Source organism: Lithobates pipiens, unplaced genomic scaffold, assembly GCF_037356315.1.
Source record: "Lithobates pipiens isolate NorthernLeopardFrog02 unplaced genomic scaffold, aLitPip1_a1.2 Scaffold_8, whole genome shotgun sequence".
Taxonomy (NCBI): Eukaryota; Metazoa; Chordata; class Amphibia; order Anura; family Ranidae; genus Lithobates; species Lithobates pipiens.
In genome coordinates this window covers 63,336,247-63,352,405 of record NW_027507903.1, presented here as the reverse complement: position 1 = coordinate 63,352,405, position 16,159 = coordinate 63,336,247, and the positions used below count along the sequence as shown (strand labels likewise).

Genomic DNA, 16,159 nt, shown 5'->3' with positions numbered 1-16,159 from the left:
AAGTATTATGGACATTACTGTTTTTGTTGCAAGTGCACCAATACGCCTACAATGACCTCAAGTAAGATGAAAGCTTTAACCACTTGACAACTGGGCACTTAAACCCCCCTCGTTCAGCTTTCGGTGCTCTCACACTTTGAATGACAATTCAGCCATGTAATACTGTACCCAAATTATTTTTTGTCTTTTTTTTTTTTTTCATACAAATAGAGCTTTCTTTTGGTGGTATTTGATTACCTCCTGGGTTTTTAAATTTTTTGCACTATAAAATGAGCAAAGACCGAAAATTTTGAAAAAAAAAAAAAAGCATTTTTCTTAGTTTCTGTGATAAAATTTTGCAAATTATTAATTTTTCTTCATAAATTTTGGCCACAATTTATACTGCTATATCGCTTTGGTAAAAAAAATAACCCAAATTAGTGTATATTATTTGGTCTTTGTGAAAGTTAGAGAGTCTACAAGCTGTGGTGCAAATTATAAAAAAAATGCATCACACCTGATGTACTGGTGGCCTATTGCGACCTGAACAAGCCAGGAAAGTACAAATATCCCCCAAATTACCCCTTTTTTTGAAAGTACATATTCCAAGGTATTTAGTAAGAGGCATGGTGAGCTTTTTGATGATGTAATTTTTTCCCCACAATTCTTTGCCACATGAAGATAGTTTTTTTTCCCCACAAAACGGTCATTGTAATAGGTTATTTCACTAATATGTATGCCACAAATGACACCCCAAAATACATTCTGTTACTCCTGCGTATTATGATACCACATGTGTGGGACTTTGTCACAGCCTAGCCATTTAGAGAGGCCCAACATGCAGGGAGCACTATCAACTTAACTTGTTGACTAACTATTGAAGGCCCTGGAGCAGCAGGACAATGACACCTGACCCTAATGATAGATGGCACTGACAGGTACTGTGGGCACTTTATTTTCCCTTTTTCTTACACTCATGCTGCAGCCATTCGCTCTCTCCCTCCTCAAACGCTGTGTGAGGAGGAAGAGCCGGTGTTCTGCCGAGAAAGGTCCCCCCGGCGGATAATAACCCCCCCCCCCCCCCCCCCCCATACTGCTGCGGAACAGCGCTTGCGCAGTACGAACTACAAGGGAGCCACCAAAAATATCCGAAGCTGAACACCTGCGAGTCAGCTGTATACGGCACCTGCTTGTGAGAGGGCCCCTCGCAAGCGCACCACGCTTCGCTCAGCATATTTATAATCTAACTCTATGTCCATTTTGGATGGTGGGGCTTGAAGCTGGACTCAGGGCAGAATGTATTGTTAAGATCACAGCCACTGTTCATCTTCAGAGACTTTTGGTGGCTCCGTAGTAGTTTGTACTGCGCAAGCGCTGCGCCGGGGGGGTCATTATCTGCCGGGGACCTTTTTTTGGCTAGACACCGGCAACGAGAGATGATCTCATGTTTACATACGAGATAATCTCTCATTGGACACTCAGCTCGAGTGCTAAATGGTCGCTGTGCTTGGCCATTTAGCATGATCTGTGATTGGCTGTGTCCAAGGAACACGGCCAACACAGAATTTACCCTCTGCACGCCCACCGTGGTGCACAGAGGGTAAGAAAACAAGAGGACGTCCAGGGATGCCCTCCCAGCAACTGGAGTCTGCGCTGTAGCTGTCTTTCGGCTATAGCGTGGACGCCTAGTGGTTCATATACTTTTGGTAGGTAAAACTGAAGTTTATATGTTTTGGGAATACAGAAGCAGACATTATGGTGCTTATCCCATTAGGGCTCATTACAGGGCACTGTAATCCATTGCTGATGCACTGCCGTGTTTACCAGGACAGGGATGCACAGGTTTGTGCAGGAAGTGCTATAGCTGTCAACTGGGACACAGCAGGACAGATATCTGCAGCTCCTAAATTGACATCCATGCTGGTGCACAGCCCTAAACTCAGCTGGTTGAACCTTTCTCAACCACAGCTTAGTGATGGATCATCAAATAATGCCTAGTAACCCCTAAATAAGGCCTAGGGTTCCACCAAGCTCTTGTTGAGAAAGGTTGGTCTCAATCAGGAATGCTCAACCTTTTGAAGAGTGTGGGCCACAATGAAATTAAATTTTGAATAGAATAATGAAGATTTTTAATCTGGATCCTGTTGTGAATTCATTAAGAAAAAAAATAATAATAATACATTCATATTTACTGTCAAAGAGGTGAGATTGTTTAGGCTTTAGGAACAGATGAACTACAATGTTGATATTATTGGACTAGGACCTCTTGGAGAACTTTAAAATGCAAAGTACAAAATCTCACAGGTTTTCTAAATGTTAAAGGGATTAGCTATCTTTTCCAATTTTACAAGTCTGTACTGAAAAATGTGTGGCCTGAACAAAAGGGATGTTTGGTCACAAACACCAGAGGAAATCTTATCTACCTCATTTAATGGCCAAGGAAGGCCATGCAAATATATATGGCAAGGTTTGGGCTATACTCAGGAGTACCTGTGACCAACAGCCATTAAACCTGAATGACCAGAACAAATATCCCATTGTCTCAGAAAGTGAGAGATCAATAAGCCAAGTAGTCAAGGTTGTCCTAGCTTCTCATGAGACAATGGCTAAGATATGAAATGGAGATCTCCCCCACAGGGCAATAAGACACCTCTATTAGAAAAGTAAACAATGGGACTGTATGCATGAATGTTCACTGTTCAATTGAAGACACGACGAGGAAACATTGAAAATTGTGTATTTTTTTTTTTACATCATAATATACGTATATTAGAAGCCGGGATATGATATCTTATTATAGAGTTCATCTCAAAACCTGCTGTAAGATTCATATACCAGTATCATCAATATTTTTCTAAGCCATTCAAATTATATATATAGGTCACAACTGAGATTATAATTTTAGTATCTAATGATCTAAAGAACTTGGTCACAAAGAAATTATATATGAAAGTATGATTATAAGTAGAAGTGTTTTAGCAACAAATTAGTATTATAAAAAACATAAATCATGATTAGAATTGTATAAGAATTTAACCTATGTTTAGATAAACAAATATTGATTGGATACCCAAATTATACATGTATCCATATAGATAATAATTGTATGTGATTTGTTTGATATATATCTAACCTGTGTCCTTTCTAAACGGACTAAAGATTAACAGATATACAGTGATATGCATATATATCACCAATTTATGCAAGTGATTATTGGAAATTTATGTTAAAGCGTATTCTACATTATGCCATAATTCTTGAACACTCGAATATATTCGTTAGAACATATAAATAACGAACACATATTACAGAATTAGAAAAATATTCACTTAAAGAAATAAAACACCAAACATAGGTGAGACACCTGGTGGTGGAAGGTGCTATTACCTTAAAATCACGAGACTCCTGGGAAAGCTAACCATTAAGTCTGCCGGCCAATGAGGGGGGGAACACATAACCTCTGGGCAGAACTTAGTATAATTTTATAATCCTTTTGTTGAAGAGGATATTTAAGAAACCAGGAAGATGGAGAAAGAGGGAGGAGGAAAGCTCGGAGGAGAGCTGGGGGGAGAGAGTCAGGGGGAAGCTTAGGGACCCCCCCTGAGAAGGGACACTGGAAGACATGCATGAATACACATTTTACATTCATGAAGATCCCTGCTCCTTGGAATGTTGAAGCCACGGCAGCCATCTTAAAATTCCTGGTAACTAATACTCCACACTAATAGCCATATTGGAAATGGGTAAATATATGTTTATCATCTATTTTATGTTCTCTTAAATATTGATGTTTTTGAATATTCTATTATTGAAATACTTCTCCCGAATCAATAACCGCCTTTTAGATTTTTCTCTAAATTAAATTTTTCATACATTTCTTTTTGCATAGATGCCAATTTTATTGACAGACAAATGTCTAATTTATTTCACATTGTTAACCACTTACTTACCTGCAGTATAGTAACGGTTGGATGTGTGAAATACAGACATTCTGTTTAATTGTCAATTATCAAAAGGTTATTGATTCTACCGAGAAATGATAATGGTGATAATTGTGTCCAAGGTACTACGCCCAGTCTGAGGGTGTTTCTATTAATTGTCAAAATGATCAAGTAATGTAATCTGTATTTTAATATTTCATGTAAATATTTGTTTTCTGTCAACCAATAAATGTAGCTATTTTGTATGATCACTCGTCTCCGTGAATACGTTTCACATATATAGACTGTGTCATATAGACTGATTCTGTATCTTAAAAATATCTTCGTTAAAAATTACTTAGTAAATATTGTGCGGGAAAATGTCCTTAAAAGCACAACAATCCCATACTAAGGACTAAAAAAATAAATAAAAAAGGACCAGGAAAGCACATGACCAAGTAGCGCAATACATTTTTATTAGGTAAAAATAAAATTACATATAATGCACTTATATGCTCCTGGAATGACACCAAGCTCAGCCGGCTGCAATAGCAGTTTGTGTATGACAGCCACCAGGATTATGGAAGACCGGTAATTATTCAATAGAGCAGCGTGCATCCAAAAGGAGGTTTGAGGTCACAGCCCACATCAGATGCCTCCATGTGCCACAGGCTGAGCATGACTGGTCTAAAGTCTCTGCACGAAAATGTGTCCCTTTCTCAGAAAGTTGGCCACTATAAGGCCAAAAGTTTATGAACAATGAAGCACCCTGGGCCAGGACAAGACAGAACAGGCACATCTCCTGGCAGTGTAGGCTATTGTCTTCATTCACAAATTACTGTTAAATTAAAGGATATTAAAAAAAATGGATGTCCTGCTGCATATATCGGTGTGTGTGTGTGTGTGTGTGTGTGTGTGTGTGTGTGTGTGTGTGTGTGTGTGTGTGTGTGTGTGTGTGTGTGTGTGTGTGTGTGTGTGTGTGTGTGTGTGTGTGTGTGTGTGTGTGTGGAGGGGAATTGCTATTCCTGGCATTGTCTGATAAAATACAAATCCTGATACATAAACCTGGCTTTCTTCTATTTACAGCAGCTGATCTGGCAATTGGATCTGTTTTTCAAAACAAGCTCTCTTGCAAATGTATCAGTACTATGCCTCAAGCGAATCATGTCAGAATATAATCTGTTCCCTCTGGCTATTTTAAAGAGGAAGTAAACCCTGATGAGTTTACTTCCTCTTTCATTCCTTGTAAAGGCAAAGCATAATGGACTACTCTGCATCGCATAGTATTCCATTATGTGTCACTTACCTGACACAGGAGCCAGCGAAGTCACCGATGTCCCCTGTAGTTCCGAGCGTCCATCTTCTTGGTGGGTCTCGCTGCTCCGGCGCTGTGATTCGGAGCAGCGATGACGTCACTCCCGCGCATGCGCCGAGACTCGTGGCATTGCCGTCATCGACGATGCCCCGCTCAGTGCGCCTGCGCGCCGCTGTCTACAGCGCATGCGCCGTAGATAGCGGTGCCCGTCTTCGGGCAAATATCTCCTAAACCATAAAGGTTTGGGAGATATTTCTTGGACCTACAGGTAAGCCTTAATCTAGGCTTACCTGTAGGTCAAAGTGGTTTGTAAGGGTTTACAACCACTTTAATAAAAGAGGATTTAGGCCCCATTCACATGGGTGCCTCTGTTCTGTGAGATCCACTTGCTCAGTGGGGATCCACTCCGCTGAGCAGGCGGATGACCGGTCCGTTTCCCCTCACTGTGCAGAGCATAGAGGGACAGAGTCCCGCACCCCTCTATGGGAGATCAGCTGAAAACGGACCGCGTTTCAGTTTTCATCCGATCCCATATGCTAGACCGAAATAGGCCCTCCATCCTTCTGGTTTTGGCAGAGAGGATCAGATAGAGGACATGTCCACCACTCCCTAGAGGTGTATGGAGTGTCCAATCAGGTCTGCCTGAAAAACTGACAGGCGGACTTGATCAGACAGCCCATGTGAAAGGGATCTCAGTGTGCGGCATTCATGTTACGGATCCAAGTGATTGCTTCGGCGTAAGACGAGACAAGCCAGCACCTGAGATGTGATCATGGAGTCTGATCTCACCTGGAGAGCCTGTGAAATATTGGAGAAACCCAGTGAAACAAAGTTATAATTGGCAAATAAATATTTTATTATAACGGTATTGTGCAGATTCAGTACCATCCTCTTTTCTATAGAAATAGTATGCTAGCAATGTGGTTATTACATTTTGGAATCCTTATACATCATTTGAAAGCAAAAAATTAACTGTATTTACTAACAATTAGATAACACACCAAACCAATTTCAGCACATCGTTTTTCCAATTATGTTTCCAGTTTGATTATACATGTACAGTGCAAACAATATGTATATTTACAATACTTAGCCACCCATACCAATTAACACCAGCGATGTGTCCCATGATAGCTGTGATACCATCGTCAGGGTAAGGGGTTCTAAAGTCCTTTTTTTTTTTGTACCTTAATACATTAGGGTAAAAAAAAAAAAGCTATGCCCGTTTCTCCCCCCTAAATATTGATCCAGCACCATACTCTTCTTGCAGCACTTATGTCCTCTCTCTTACAAACTTGGCTGAGGGCAGTGGGAGCCATAGTCTCCTGCCGCTGTCAGTCACATCCAGTGAGGTGGAGGCAAAGCACACTGTGTGCGTCAGTGGACTCACAACCTGGCTCAGGAGCAAGCCTGCATGTGTGCCAGCATAGAAAGTGGCTTCCTATGGTGACACGCAGGAAGAGGATGAGAGCAGAGACTTCTGGTTTGGGGGGGGGGGGGGGGGGTGCACCACAAGAGGAGGTTCAGGCCTGCTCTGTGCAATGCCATTGCATAGAGCAGGCAAGTATAAAAACATTTTTATATTAGGCAAAAGAAAAATTACTATTAATTTGACCCTTGGCTTCATGAACATTTGGAACCATTGAATTGGAAAAGAACAAATGTTAAGGTTTAAAGTATATGTCCAATTAAACTTTTTTTTGCGTGGGGGAGGTTAAAAGGGATTTACCCTTCCGCTCCTGAGGACATTGTTTTACTAGACAGGAAGTGAGGGGAACTCACTAACAGGAATACAAAACAATAATATAATTTTAGCCTACCCTTACTCTACTAAAGAAAAGCCCCATCAGCTTCTAAAAATGTTACAAAATGTTCCCTCATTTGCCATCTGGTGAAACCATTCTCAGCAGCGCAGGAACTGAGGGAAAATCTCCATAATGGAGTTACCCAACAGGAGGTTCGAATCCTTCTCCATTTTATCCAAATCTAGGAAAAAAATTAAAAGGTATTTTTGCATTAAACTAAAAAAAAAACTGATTACTCTGAAGCCTCCTAAATGAGGTCCCCAACTCATGAAGACACACTGGATTGTTACATTTCTTATAAATAAACCCATCTAATTTAACTAGAGTGGGTCATCTGAATGGCAGAGCTGGAATCCTGTATCGGGAAAACAATTGCAGGGATTGGAACCTATCCTAATACAGACTCAAATCACCCACAGGGCCTTAAGAGGAAAGTAAATACACGTTTCCTCAGATAGTTGCAACACCAGTTTGTTCATTTTGGCAATGATCAAGTCTATTCTGTTCAGGCTTGCACGGTTTCCCATGGTATGCATGAGATTCATAACTCCATTTAATTAGACTGATTTTATTAAATTGGATGCAGGCTCCTGCAGTTTAATGTATGAATGTGGAGGAAGCCAGAATGTTATAGGAAAATTGCATAAAAGAGCACAGCCTACCTTCTCGGGGGCTTGGGTTCTTTTGCTTTCCTTTCTATAATACAACAAAAGTTTATGTCAGTCCTAAAAAGTTCCTCACAGAGGTTTTAGGAATTTGACATTCCCACTCTACCTGGGAGAAGCTCTGTAAAATCTGGCTTCAGTGGATTAAAGGAGAAGTACAGCCAAAGCTTGTTTGGCTGTACTTCTCCTGTGGTTCACAGAAGTGCAGTTTGTTCTGCAATCCTGAACCATTTTCAGCAGGCTGAAGCCCACTGTGGCCCGACATCACATAGCCAGTCCAGGCTCGGGAATGCTTGTGACCACATGGTCAGGATCCGCCCACATACCTGGACTAGCACCTGGCTCAGCCTCTTCAGCTCTCTGCTGAGAAACTGAGCCAGCTGCTCCTGCCCCCTCCACAGCCCAGTGCTCCAGTGAGCGTAGAAGGGCAAAGTAGAGCGCCAGTGACTGACCGTCACCAGCTCTCTGCTCACGGAGCTGTGAGAACTGAGCGATCGGCAGTGGTTGATCACTCTTTCAGTGCTAGAGCCCGCGGGGGACAAATGCAGCATCGGTCCAGAGGACCAGCTAGCTCAAGCTCTCAGCCCAATAAAAAAAAAAAAAATCCCATAGATTATGGAAAACTGAGCTGACATTAGCACAGTCAACATCCTTGCCGTATAGCAGGGAACATTTTTTTACTTGTTTCACAGAGACATAATACTTTTTCCTATAATACAACATGTAGTTTTCTCATTCACAAATTCCTGTGAATGAATGAATCCGCTGTGTAGGCCATGCCATTTTTTCAAAATATGATAGTGAATGTGAATTTATGTTTTCACAAAATTTCAATGCATCAGCATAAGAAAAAACAAACAAAAGATCACTGCACAAAGTGCATAAAAAACAAATGCAATAACGTGGGTTATCAATGTGACAGGACAGGTGTAGAGGTGAAAGGGCCCGCTTTGTACTGAACTCAGATTTCAAGTATCTATACAATAAACATTGGGCATAGGATTAATAGCATTTACAAACATAATAGTGCATAACTCAACTTAACGCAATTAGATTTTTCAGAAATTTGGATTAAATACGTATGAAAGACTTAATGCCATCTTCAGTTGAACTTGCGTTAAAAATATGGATATCTTTTTGAAGTTACTACCTCTCTCTCAGCACATCTAATGTGTAATTTCTTAAAATAGGATATCCATTTTTTTTTTTTGCGTGATAGCCAACAACCAAGCAAATCTAAACACTAAAGGAGTGTATCCAGTTTAGGAAAGTGAGCAGCAGGTAAATCAGCCACAAGGGTTGTGCAGGGAATTCGAACAGGAAAAATCTCACTGCAGGATTCTCAAGAAATAGAAGAAACTATTGGACAACAGCACAGCTGTGTCTACCTAGAACGCCAATATAAGTTTTACATCTGCTGTCTAAGTATTATGGCGCTTCCACAGTGAAAGGCATGGAACAGAACCTGTCAACTCTATATACTATAAATCTGGTTCCTCCATTTCCTGAATTAACACTGTTCAAATTGAGCCTGACCAAATCAAGGATGGCCATCATATAAAGTTAACTGTCCCTTATGAAAATAGCATTTGTGTTCTGAAAGCCTTAATCTGATAAATATACGAAAACAAGCAGAGGCTGCCATATAGTTCCCAAGTTTCAGAAGCACAAAAAAAAAAAAAAAAAAAAAAAAAAAAAAGACACTTTCCAACATACGCCGCTAATTAGAAATAAATGTAGATAAGTAATCTAAATATGTCTTTGTATCGGCCTCCAGTAATCCCCTGACCAGCAGACTGGGAAGTGGTGGGGCCAGCACTAGCAGTCAACCAGGCTCTCTAGTACTGCTCATGTACAGGCCATGAACATAATGGCAGAGAGCAGGATAAGGACCTCCTCAGCGATCAGCTGCTCTTTTGTTAGTCAATCAACAGGCTGGGGTGTGTTATGACTTGTTTACTTGACCATGTTATGAATTTGTGAAGGTCAAGGAAAAGTCTGTAGTGTCTGGCAGAGGTGTGCCTGAATCACAAAAAACAACTTTACAAAATAAATAATTTTGCAGGCATACATTATAATATATATATATATATATATATATATATATATATATATATATATATATATAATATTTAGCTGCTTGCCTAGAACTTACCTTAAAATATTTATCAACACTTTGTGGCACAGAACTAACTGAAAACCTCTAGGTTATGAAAATACTATTGTTTGGCAGCACAGCAAACCATATAAAATATACATTTTTCAAAATAAGAATCAAGTACAACACTGGTTGATATGAAGGAAAGTAAAGAAAACCAAGTTCTAATTTAAATACAACATTGCTTTCTTAGGCTTCATTCACACGTGCAGCTAGGCAGTTGAGCTGTGGTTATATTGCTCCCCAAACACCCACCTTAACCTGGACATCCAGTCGCAAAAATTAAAACCGCAGGTCACATTCAGCAGTCGTTACCGTCGCTGAACACAACTAATCCAAGTCTATGGCACCACCCAGCCAATGCATTCAATAGTAACCTGGCACTGTAGCATTTACAGGGTTAAATCAGGTGGTGAGGAGACACCACAATACCTTCTCACTGCCGGTAAAGATGCCCTCTGAAGAGTGATCCAACAAAGATGGTCTTAAGAGGGCACTGCACATGTGAGCAAGCCCTTAAACACATGAATGGGCCTTGTGAATGACCCGCTTGGTTATGTGGCTGTAACCACATTTGCAAGCAGCCTGTTACTCTAATGGGACACAACAGCTCTATGGATACAGATGCAAGCCTAATTGGAAGAGCATACAGGGGCAGGTGAGCGGCCCCAAACGCACACTGTCTGTATTCAGAACCATGCACCCATCTCTGCACGCCTGTCGACTTAGGACTTGTAGCTATGTCCCCATAGAGTAACACGTTGCCTGCAGACAGCTCTGGCCACAAACAAGCAGCTCCTCAAGCTGTAAGAACCACAGAATGTGAATGAGGCCATATTGTTTGGAAAGCAGAGCTGTCAAGGTTAATTTCAACAGCACATAAATCGGGGGGGGGGGGGGGGGGTGAACACTGTTTAAGGATATCAAACTTCATAAAATGGTTAATTATAGCACAAGAATCAGGTCACTGTATAAACCTGAGTGAACGTTTCCTCGTAAGTTATTAACTAGACAGAGGTGTCATTGCAGCACAGAAATCAGCCGAACATAAAAGTGGAAGAACGTAAAACATGAAGCGTGGTCATTCGTCCCCCTGAGGCTGCATTGTAAACCTGTTGTGTGATAATAATGATGGTTTATGGAGACTGTGCTTCATCGGGAGTGAAATATAACTGAACTGCTCAACCTTTGGAACAGAAAGCCAATAAAACTGGCCTGGAAGGATTTGTTTTATGGAGTGTTATAACCATTTAACTGGTAGGAATGTGAAAGAATTGCCAGGCCATAGGTCTCTTGTGGGCCAAGTGATGAATGCCGATACACCTGTTTATTAGAAACGTTTGATGTCCTATCAAATAAAGACAGTCATTAGATATGATCACCAAAATAGTGTTCTTTGGATCCTCCTGTCAGGGCTTCATTTCGTCACCCTAAGATCTGAGGTATGTGCAAAACTTGCTTATATCTGTAAACAGCATTTTAAAATTGGTCATTATATATTACTTCACAATGGTGCATTGCCTTTCTTTCTGGTAGCATCACAGGCTCTGATAAAAAAAAGTGTGCTTCCCTGGTGCTGCCGAAAGCACCATCTCCTCTACAGAAAGGGTTCAAGGTGAACAAATATATTGCTGTTTTCTGATGGGTCTGTGGCGAGGCAGCAGCAGTCCACAGGACTTAGGCACTGGAACAGGTGGCGCAAGCTGTGCTCTCTTCTTGTCTGTAGCTTTGCATCTGAATAAAGCACTTGTACATTCCATATGTGTTGAGTAGTATCTTCCTGGCTTTGCTTTGTACATCCTCCCACTTTGATGTTGAACCAGGACCTGAAATGGAAATGCAAAATAAAATTATGAAACAGTAGATTTACTTTTTCAGGAAAAAAACCAAAAAGAACAAAAAAACAAACAAACAAAAAAAAAAAACCATCATAGACTTACCTCCATTGATGAGCTGTCATTGCCCATGCAGCTGGTGTAGCAGTCCGGCTATTTGAAATCCCCGCTCTTCTACCTCTTCTTTCCAGAATGGATTAGAGTGATGTTCTTAGCTGGCACTGGCCAGTCAGAATCACACTGCTCCATCCTGGAAGTGGTGCAGAAAAAAAAAAAAAAAAAAAGAGGGAGAATTGCGAGAATTTCAGATAGCCGGCTACATAGGCATCACTCAGAGGTAAGAGACAGCGGGGACTAGGGGCGGGTAAGGAGGATTATTGTGTTTGTTTACTGGACTAGATAGATATTTAAATTATGCCATATTTAATCCACACTGAAATGCTCAATACTACAAACAAGCACTGCAACTGCTAGATCAATTACTGTTTTGTGCAGAAGAAACCATGACAAAAATAACATATCATAATAATACATTAAATCCCAACTCCGGGCAGCAGAAATAAATACCAATGCATTAGACCAGGGGTCTCCAAACTTATTAAACAAGGGGCCAGTTTACTGTCCTTCAGACTTTAGGAGGGCCGGTGGGAGTGCAAAATGCCCCGGCTTGGTGGTTAGCGGGAGTAAAAAAAAATTACATTGCGCCTGTGGTCAGTAGGAGGAGGAATAGCATCCCATTCATTGGTATTAGTGGGAGGAATAGTGTCCCATTTTTGGTGGCAGTCGAAGAAATAATGTTTTATCATTGACGTCAGGGGAAGGACTAGTGCCCCATCATTGGCAGGGATAGTGCCCCGCCTTTGGTACCTGTGGAATGAATAGCGCCCCTGTTGTCATCAATTAGTAATTTTGCCACACTGTTGGTGAAAAGAATGGGGGTTCATCTTTGGTGTCAGTAGGAGAATATAATGTCCTTGTTGTATACCCGCACAACATTTTTTTTTGTTTGTTTTTTTAAGGCAAAAGGCAGAATGAGCTAGTATGCACTGCATACTAGCTCATTATGAAATACTCATCTTAGAACGAGGAATCGGCAGCTGATCCCAGTTAGCGTTGAGGGAGCTGACATTTCCCCTCTGCGTTTCTTCCAGGTTCATGGCTCCAGTTCTGTGAGTGGCCAGAGCCACAATGTCGTCACTCCAAAGCATGCTCGCGGGAGACTTCTTTCCGGTAAGGTCAAGCAGTGTCTGCTGGACCCTCACAGCACATGCACCGCTGACGTCAGCATGCAAAAGTGCATACCTCCTAAGCCGTATGAAGAGATATTCATTTTACCTATAGGTAAGCCCTATTATAGGCTTACCTGTAGGTAAAAATGATTAAACAAAATAGGATTTTTATAACAACTTACCTGTAAAAATAAATTTTCTTTGAAGTACATCACGGGACACAGAGCCATAGTAGTTACTATGTGGGTTATAGGCCACCGTCAGGTAATGGACGCTGGCACGCCCTAAATTAAAAAGTGCACTCCCTATATAACCCCTCCCACTGGTGGGATTGCCTCAGTTTTGTAGCAAAGCAATACATGAGTTTACCAAGAAGGGAGGGACCTCTGTGTCCCGTGATGCACTTCAAAGAAAAGGATTTTACAGGTAAGCCGTTATAAAAATCCTATTTTCTTATCGTACATCACGGGACACAGCCATAGTAGTTACCATGTGGGATGTCCGATAGCAATGCCAACTGAAGGGAGGGAGACACAACAAAGTAGGGCACCAAGAGACTAGAGGACTCGTATTGCAACTTGCAGTACACTGCGCCCAAAGGCAATGTCCTCATGCCTTTTACATCTACTTGATAGAATCTGGTAAATGTATAGACTGAAGACCAAGTTGCGGTCTTGCAGATTTAAGCCATGGTGGCCTGGGGATAAACTGCCCAAGAAGCACTAACAGCCCTGGTGGAGGGCGCTTTAATATAAAAAAGGAGGAATTTTCCTCTTTAAACCATAAGTTTGAACAATCACTTGACAAATCCATTTAGAAATAGTAAATTTCGATGCATTCGTAATCAAACACTTATGAATCTGAGCAGTCACCTTCAATAGACCTTGACTGCTATCACCACATCAAGGAAATGTAGTGACTTTTCTTCCACAGAAATGAAGTTCTGGAAAAAAAATGAAGGCAGAACAATATCCTGGTTTAAATGAAAACCAGATACTATCTTCGGTAAGAATTCAGGATGAGACCACAATACAGTCTCATCCTTATGAGCAACCAATAAGGCTACCTTACAAGAAAGAGCAGCCAACACTGATACTCTTCTCACAGAAGATATGGCAACCAAGAAAATTATTTTTCCCCTGTCAAAAGGGCCAAGGGAATATCTCATATTGGCTCAAAAAAATAAAAAATAAAATAAAAAAAAAGGCTGCCTCTATAAGCCGACAGGACTAAAATTAAGTCCCAAGGGTTCGGGGTGACCAAACTGGAAGATTACGAATAAAGTCACAAACCAGAGAGAGGGAAGCAAGTGGGGAAGCAAGTGGTTGATGAAAAGAAAGTCCAATAAGGCCGACATCTGGCCATCGATAGGATTAGAAATGAAGCTGGCCTCGAGTACTATCAGTAGGAATTCAAGGGTCCTACTTATGACATATTTCCTGGGGTGCCAACCCCTGGATTTACACCAGGATACATATGCTTTACAGATTCTTGACTCTGGAGGCCGGCTTAGCATTTAACCAAAGTAGAACTAGGCTAACCACCCACGATCTTTCAGAATGTGGGTCTCAATAGCCAAACCGCTAAATCTAGCGTTTGTAAGGTAGGATAGAATACCAGAGACCTCGAGAGAGAAGGTCTGGCCATAGTGGTAGGGTCCAAGTGTCCCCCACCGCCATCTTTACAATCTCTGCAAACCAAGATCTCCTGGGCCACAAGAATCACCTCCTTCCCTTCTTGCTTGACCCTGCGAAGAAGGCGCAGAAGCAGCAGAACAGGAGGGAACGCATAGATCAGTAAAAAAAGGATCGCACAGAAAAAATAAATAAAAATCAAGGTATCTGTTTCGCATGCCATCGGATCCCTTGTCCTTGATACAAAGTTCCACATCCGGAGCTCCCCATTGTCTGGTATATCAACAGAAACATGTCAGGGTGAAGGGACCATTCACCCGGGAACAACTGTTGGCAAATCAAGTAGTCCGAAGAAGAAAAGGAAAAAATACTGCGCTAATCTGAAAAAACTGCTACGTAAGAATGTGACAAATATTAATGTGGAAAGAAAGGTAAAATGCAGCGCTAGTGTCTAAATAACATGTGCTCATAACACATGAACAATGAAAATAAGCATCAACATAAATTACACTCAGTGATCGGTGATTAAATAAATGTAAAGTCCACAAAGTGTCCGCCCAGATACTTGATAGATCAGCCACAAACCAAACCGGTTCATAAAGGAGAACAAGGAGAACCTCTTTCGACTCAAGTAGTCCGCCTGCCAATTCACTATTCCTGGAATGAAAATTGCTAATAGGCAAGGAATGTGGTTTTCTGCCAAGATAGAATACAATTCACCTCTATCTGGGCCGCACAACTTCTCGTGCCCCCTTGGTGAATGATAAAAGCCACAGCTGTGGCACTGTCGGATTGGATCCTAATAGGACAATTCCGTCGTTTGAGTGTCCAGGCCTCGAGGACCAGGCGTACTGCCCGAATCTCTAGAATATTGATGGACAAGGTCATCACTGATTTGGACCATTTCCTTAGGGCAGATGATTCTTCCAGGACTGCTCCTAAGCCCAGAAGGCTGGCGTCTGTTACCACCTTCCAGGTAACTGGTAGAAAGGATTACTCTTTTTGAAGATTCTTGGATATTAACCACCAATTGGGGCTCTGACGCACATTGGAGGATAAACGCATTGGGAAGCCCAGAGCTTGGGCCTTCTTGTTCCAAGTTGACAGGATACTGTTTTGCAGCAGTCTTAAATGAAACCGCGTATAAGGAACAGCCTCGAAAGAAGCCACCATCTTTCCCAACAAATTCATACAAAGCCGAATAGGATTCTTCTTTGACTTGAAGAACTTAATCAGTTCCGTTATGGAACCGATCCTTTCCTGGGGGGAAAAAAAAAACATCCTATTCTGAGCTGGATCAATGATCAGCCCCAAGTACTGCAATCTCCTTGATGGATTTAAGAAGGATTTCTCTAAGTTGTGAATCCAACCTAGGTATTCAAGCTAGCTAATTGTGGTGACCAAAGTTTGGATTAAGCAGGCTACCGAATTTAGCTATGAAGAGAAGATCTAAGTAGGCCAGTATTGTTATACCTTGAGCCCTTATCCTGGCTAAAAAGGAGGCGACAGGACCTTTGTAAACACTCAAGGTGGGGTAGCTAGACCGAAAAGGCAGAACTACAAACTGAAGAATTTCTACCGGGTGACTTTACTCATAATTTTTGGACCTGCCCAGCCAT

General features: G+C 41.4%; 1 protein-coding gene across 1 annotated transcript in view; it reads right to left on the bottom strand.

Moving 5' to 3' along the window:
- Nucleotides 1-6,046: 6,046 nt before the first annotated feature.
- The window catches only part of SLC30A4 (solute carrier family 30 member 4), a 49,482-nt gene continuing 39,369 nt past the window's right edge, over nt 6,047-16,159 (bottom strand). Inside the window, exon 7 of the mRNA XM_077474087.1 lies at nt 6,047-11,668. Within this exon, the coding sequence (XP_077330213.1) occupies nt 11,520-11,668 (149 nt within the window). The 3' untranslated portion in view covers nt 6,047-11,519. The remainder of the gene's footprint in view (nt 11,669-16,159) is intronic.